At 36.5% G+C, this 7,488-nt stretch overlaps 1 protein-coding gene across 1 annotated transcript; it reads right to left on the bottom strand.

Moving 5' to 3' along the window:
• Positions 1-280: 280 nt before the first annotated feature.
• On the bottom strand, positions 281-4,143 carry LOC139132569 (uncharacterized). The gene is made up of 3 exons (XM_070698866.1): positions 4,039-4,143; positions 2,195-2,479; positions 281-658 (listed from the first exon to the last, which is right to left on the bottom strand). Exons 2-3 carry the CDS (start codon positions 2,472-2,474, stop codon positions 447-449), a joined length of 492 nt encoding a protein of 163 aa, XP_070554967.1. The 5' UTR covers positions 2,475-2,479; positions 4,039-4,143; the 3' UTR covers positions 281-446.
• Positions 4,144-7,488: the final 3,345 nt, after the last annotated feature.

Raw genomic sequence — 7,488 nt, 5'->3', positions numbered from 1 at the left:
ATACATACATACATACATACATACATACATACATACATACATACATACATACACACATACATACATACACACATACAGACAGACATATGCATATATCGATATATACATACCCATATATATATATATATATATATATATATATATATATATATATATATATATATATATATATATATATATATTACGTTATGATACATACTTAATTATACACACATAAAATACATACAGGTGTCCGTAAATGGGTTTTCACTAACTCAGTTAAGATTTATTCAAATTATTCCATGAATACACTTACATTTTTATTAGTTTGTTTGATTATTTTCAATATGAAGTCAAGAGTTTGTACATGGTGAAGACGTTGGTGCAGGAAAGTTGAAATCAATGATAAAAAGATATACAAAAAATAGATTTTGTTCGAAAGTTTATAAAAAGGAAAATTTATTTCTTCAGTCTTTCAGATGCAACTTCATCATGGCAACTACGTACTCATCAAAACTGATTTCACCATCTCCATCTTCATCTGCGAGTTTCATAAAGTTTTGCCATTCAGCGTCGTCGCTAGAACCGAATGCTTCCTTGAGTTCGTCGACGGAGATTGAACCGTTACCGTCTGTATCAACTTTACTAAACCTCTCTTTTAACTCCGTTTGGTTTGGAACTGCAATGACAAGAAAGATGATGTGAAAATTTACTGTTCAAACAAAATGAGTTATCATCCCTCTGTGTGCGATGTGTGATATGTCCGAGTGTTTTATGAAGTCTACAGCGTGTTGGTCGGGGGTTGCAGTCGGAAAAAATTGTGACAACTTACCTCGAGTATTGGACGGCTGTTTTTCAATGGTGGGGATTTAGCCGAGCGGTTTTGACAGTGGCGACGTTTTCTTTTCATTTGTGGTAAGGGGAGCGTATAATACACGTATTAAAAAGAACTTAGGCCTCAGTCATTTTTTCAGTTGTGTTGCGAAAAGAGGATATTTTCATATTTCTTCCTGAAAAGAAGAAAACTTATTTGTGGTCTCTGACACTTGGCAAACGTGATGCTGTGACACGCTTTTCTTATTTATGGTTCCCAACCATTTTAGTTTGAGAATTTTACCGAACAAATATTTTACTGTTCCATTTTTAGAAATATGCTTCCCAGTTATTTTTGTGTATTTTAGGTCATGAATCGAAATGGTTGGTAGAGGTTGGATATATTTATATACCTCCAGCACTATACTGAGAACACATACTGCACCTTGGTTGTGTTTCTGTATGTGTCCGTAAAAAGAGGTGATTTCTGTCTCAATTAACTGACAAATGGTAGCAAAACACGGTAATCTGAAATTTCGTGAGTGGTATATCAAATACTCAGAATCGTGACATCATGGAGGTCGCATTATTTTCCATATGTCAAAAGCAGGAAATGTTTTTGGAGCCAAGATTTAGTTCTCCTTTGGAAATAGCATAGCTTTCACTAGATCCCAGGCACTTGCAGGACAGGCTTTTGATTGAAAGCTATGTGAAGATTTGAAAGTATGAGACAGAGAAATTAACTTACTGAAATAAGAAGGAAACGGAAAATGAACACTCCGCTACGCTGTGCAGAGCCATGAGGTCACACATTGACTCGAGACATGGCCATGTTAGCACTACGGAGACATGCAGGGTGACAGAGTTGGATAATTTTTAAACAGGCAAACCGATTGCCTTGTCTTACCTCAAACTTAAGTGCCATTTATAGCCAAAAGCTCTAGGGAGATGCAAGTATGTGCCTCTACACTGAAGACACTGTTTATAGCTTTTCTACTGTCATTTCGACCTCCCTCCGTACACAAGACCTTTGTGAGTTTATACTTTAGTTAAACAAATATTTTCCTTGGGGAGGATGCACATTATTTGTAGCTTTAGATAGCATAGCCCCTTTCATCAAGAGTGAGTAGTCTTTCGGTAAGAATACCTCAGTTATGTTTCGTCCTAAACGATTGGCTACCCTAACTCCTGTGCGAAGTCAAAGACATATTATGCTAGCTATTGAGCAATGGAATGCAGGAAAATTGGTAATTTTGAAAAAAATGGTTAAAGGGAACAGCCGGTGACTTTGTGATTCTTTGAAGACACACTATCAGAAACAGGTGTACTTTTTGGCCTTATGCTTACATGTATGAGCACAGTGTCAGGTAGTTAAATGCATTACGTAGTTTCATTTACTCACTTTGCTTTTTGATAGCAAATAGATTTGCTTTCTTCACTCCCTCTTGTCCGGGATCGATCATTTTCTGCATGTAGAATACAGTGAACTCCGCGAAGTCGATTCGCTCATCACCATCGGTGTCAATTATCTTCATCAGCTGATCGAGCTCAGCATCATCATTGCAGGGTATGCCATCTTTCTTCAAGCCATTCTTGAGTTCAGCTATGGTGATGGAACCATCACCATCTTCATCATATGTGTTGAACTTTTCCCGTATTTTGGACGCGGAAGCTTTGTCCATATCACCTATTACACGGAAATTCACCAGTCAGTTTGACATTTGATGAACACATACATATGACTAAAATTGAGAAATGTCACCTTATCTATTAGATGAACACTGATCCAAAGTAAAAGACCTTGAAACAATAACGTTTTCCAGGTCGAACTATTTTAAAATATCGATGACTGCCCCTCTTCTAGGCAACAAACATATTTCAACTTTCATAGATTTCCACTGACTAAAATTGAGAAATGTCACCTTATCTATTAGATGAATACTGATCCAAAGTAAAAGACCTTGAAACAATAACTTTTTCCAGGTCGAACTATTTTAAAATATCGATGACTGCCCCTCTTCTAGCAACAAACATATTTCAACTTTCATAGATTTTTTAACATTTATGAATACCAAAATACTTCACACCATAATAAGTTGATAACACAAAGGATCATTTTATTCCAGTAGAACTAGGTAACTACTGTTACTTCGTTGTTCATCTACTATTCCTGTGCGCAATGCGCCTGAACTATACTTGCTTCGTTTACCTATTGCTATCAAAGGTTTTAGGATATTATCTCCCTTTATGTCGACATTGCTCGTCTTTGTATCTCTATCTTACTTGTGCCATTTTTGGTTTCTGTCAATTCCTTTCAGTAACTTTGTCATACCCCTCAGTTTCACGAGTCGCTTCCTATGACATACCTATACGAGAACATGCGATAAATTTAATTCATTACCTTATCCTCAACCACAGTGATCACAAATTTGTTGGGTTTTTTTTCAAACTTAGGCGTTCATTGACTTAATGTGATACTTTGTCACACACGAGATATTTTGGTTGTTAGGCCTTACCAGAGGTCAATAAATGAGGTTAAGGTGTTTGACGTAATTCAGATGGAGAAGCGATTTGTGAGACTCATCCACCCACAATATACAAATTTACAAATTGGTAAGCGTCTGTACTTTAAACTTGATTTGTCCATTTTGCTGTCAGCGTTGTTCGCAAATGAGTCATGACATGATGCAATGATACATGAAGCTATTTACCAGTAATCGGGTGAAAACATGCTCAGCCAGTACAAAATGGTAGACTTATCCCTAAATGGATAAAACGTGCACACATGTGTGCAATGACATACAAGCTAGATCTGAAATCCCCTTTGATTGCGTTTAAGTACATGCAAACTTTTTGTATTACGATGGGATTCAGGAGCAGTCATTTTCCAGTCAATGGTCAAGGGTTTAAAACCGCTATGTGCATGACAGATGGTTTTGTGTCTGCGACATATATAGTGCGGCGTAGCTCTAAATAATAGAATTGCGTACGTCTCACATTGGTCGTATGCATAAATTATACGGCGACATGGGTAACAACTCTGTTTCATGGTACAAAGTTTCGATGCTCGTCTTTTGATTTAAGTACAACAACGATATCGATTTAGCTGCAGTGGGATACTCATCTAGACATAGCTATGATTACACCAGCACATTAATATATATATATTAAGTGTATATACTGTACAATGTGGAGCAATGGTTGATATGAATCATAATGAAATGGATAGGAATTTTGCATACTTACCAGTAAAGTTCTCCTACTATATACCAAAGTAATTGTTCTGCTCAATGAATCACCTTACCTTTGGCAAGACAACATCAAATCTCAGGAACTAGCTTTAACGGATTTTGTTATATATCTAAAGTTACAATGACGTAGGGGTTCAGGGGTTACCTGATTTACATCCAAACTAGACTTGCAACAAACAAACAAACAAACGAACCTATACCACTCCCACGTGACAATATTAGATTAATCGGGTAGAGGAATGGAATGGGAGATGTTATATCTAATGTCAACCTAATTGGCTTATATGTTCACATAGATGTTTGTCATATATATATATATATATATATATATATATATATATATATATATATATATATATATATATATATATATATATATATATCTGAATGATATTGAAAGAGTCTTTCAAACAAAAAGTTATTTATTAGGCCGGTGTTTTGCAAAGCGGCAGCGCTGACAGGTATGACGTCAAAGTAGCTAAAAATAAGTGCAAAACATGATAGGCGTATTGTGTATAAACTTAAAATAACAAAGCCACTCATGATAAAACACTGAATTAAACAAATATACGTTAGGACATGCCTTTTTTCGACACTTCATTCAGTTTAGGGCGATGCGCAGAATCTACCCAGTCATGGCCTCATTATTATGGAATAGTGTAAATAATTTACCATAAAAAGCATCATGATTTCAATCCCAATTTTTCGTATTTGAAGGTGTATATTGATTATGTTTATTTCTTTCTTTGAATAGTATTGAATGTGCTTGTCAATCAAAAAGTTATTTATTAGACACGTGCTTTAAGTAGCGACAATACTGACAAGTATGACGTCAGAGAAGCTAAAAATAAGTTGAAACCATGATAAGCGTATCATGTACAAACTCTTAATGACAAAACATGTCTTGATAAATCAATGAAAAATTAACCAAATACGTTAGGACATGCCTAGTTTGGCCATCTCATTTTGTTTCAAATTGGTTTGATACACAGAATCTGACCAGTGATGATCTCATTATTACGTAACCGCGTAAGTATTTCGCGATCAAAACATCACAGCTTGGCGCACCTCCAACTGTTTATCACCCCATTATGCTCATCTCAAAAGACACCTGAACTTATAAAGATGCCCTTTTTCAACACAGGTGAGACAACCTGTAGTGGTGTCAATTCCTCTTAGGAAACTACAACGCAGAGATAAACCATTCAATATGCAATAGTTGGTCATCCATTTTACTTGTGTTTAACATAGGAACCACCTTACAACCTAAGTTTTTTCAATACAATCTTGCGACTATGCTGACATACAGTAATATGGTTCACTAGTCCCCAAGTGACGATAGAAATATTAAAAAGTGTTTTGATGAGTATATGGTCTCAATAATTAAGCTCAGCTGATTTTTGAGTATTGAATTATTTCAAACTCTAAATGTCAGTATTAGATGTAAATGCATCATTACTTTCGGACAGTAACTTTAGATGAAGATTGCATCAAGCTGTACTTGTATTATTAATATTTTGCTTATCAAATTTCATTTTTTGCAAGTTTGAATCGTGTTGATATTTTACATGTTCAGTTCAGTCTTGTCGAGCTTTCCACTGTTATGGTATGATGCCGGCCAAAACACGGTTACCAAACTTTTAGCCTGTAAACAGGAAATGCTATATTGTTTGGGGTCACATACTATGCTGTAAGTGTGTGTCTCAAGCAAAGTAAGTTTGCAATGTTATCTGATAAGTTTACTGAAAGCTCTGCAAAAGCAAAATATCTCACTGCCCCCCTTTTCTTTACCGAAACTAACCTAATAGTAATGAATTATTCCTTTACAGGCTAAGGCTCTGGTGTATGAAGCCATCATCCGGTCACTCGATGACTTCAGTGGCCATCATCCGGTTATCCTTGTTTCGTCACTCGATGACTTCATTGGCCATCATCCGGCTATCCTTGTTTCGTCACTCGATGACTTCATTGGCCATATTTAAAATACCAGGATTCTCCACCACGTCATTTTGACATTTTCAAGAACGATTTCACTTCGTAGGTATAAACGCCAAGCGCATTTAAGACCAATAATGTAATAGGTTTCCTTGGCGGGTGAGATTTTATACCCTGCATAAATGATGAATCAAAAGTAGAAGGAAGTGTAACAGGATGAATAACGGACCAGTAGAACGGGGCTTCCGTTGCAAGTTCCTGTCTGATTTATATCTGGTAACCCCAGGCCCTGAGGTGGATTTTAGGCGCAATGTCGCTCGCTCCAAGCACGTTCGCGAGTCGCGTACTAGAAGATAAGGTTAAGTGCTGTAGAAACTCCGTTGCCGTGATTCATGCACAGTACAGACATTATAAAGGTGATGTTTTTCTCGCCGCTACTACTTCAATAATTCTCAAGACGAGCTCATTTCATCACAGGCGTTAAGCATGGCTGGTATGTGTAAGAGTTTCTACCAAATTACTTCTAACAAGGGAAACTTTTGTATAACAAGATATCTGCACTGAGAACATGCATAAATTAATGTAACTATTATGTGTTAATTGTATAACACTCGTGGTTATTTTGATTGTGTTGCAATATAGTTAAAACATGTAAAGTCTGATAAAGTCTGATATAAAATGAGGTCGTTTTGAATATCGATTTATGATTTATGTACAGGTGCCTATGTTTGACGTCATCAATATTGTTTAGATCTAGGGTAGACATCATTTGATTAGATATCACGAATAAAGTTCGTCCATTCTGACACAAGTCAATTATTTTCGTGCATGTTCGCGTTTTATTGTTGACACGATGTAGCCAGCGCACTGATACTAAAAAATGAATGAGCGTTTCACATGTTTATTTATATTTTATCGTAGCACTCAGTATTTAGATTCAATATGGACTGATTGATTTTAACAGGACACTATACTTGTTCACCGACCAGTTCATTAAGGCTGCATCATCGGGTGATTTAAAGGTTCAGTGACATACTTACAGTCAATTGTGACACTAGCACACAAAACCGTCGTGTACACCATGCTACGACGTAAGCTCCAGTGGCAACCTTTGCGATATATCAATTTTTATATCAAATTGATTGTGAAAAGCGTTTGATTTTCATACACTGGGGACGGTAAAGTGCTGGCTCTTTGAGCAATGTTTAAATTGCGCTTTCGTAGACGGTCACATGACCCCACTTGCAACCAATCAGCGTTGACCTCAACACGACCTAATTTCCTGCCGCCTTTTTGCTCACAGTATATCGTCGTAACGGGAGCTGCTGGTGTTTTTCAGCCACCCTCTCTCATACTCATGTTTAGAACTGATTTTCAGCTGTCTCTTGTTACTTACTGCCTTTTAATGCTATTTCTGTATTGCTTTTATCAGGGGCAGGTCGATTTTTAGTTTCGTGGTAGATAGTTTATAAAGACTCATTTGCACCAAACCAGGTAATAGTCTATGACT

This window comes from Ptychodera flava, chromosome 5 (genome assembly GCF_041260155.1).
Source record: "Ptychodera flava strain L36383 chromosome 5, AS_Pfla_20210202, whole genome shotgun sequence".
Lineage (NCBI taxonomy): Eukaryota > Metazoa > Hemichordata > Enteropneusta > Ptychoderidae > Ptychodera > Ptychodera flava.
Note: the sequence above shows the minus strand (reverse complement) of the source record. Positions and strands in the feature narration are given on the sequence as shown.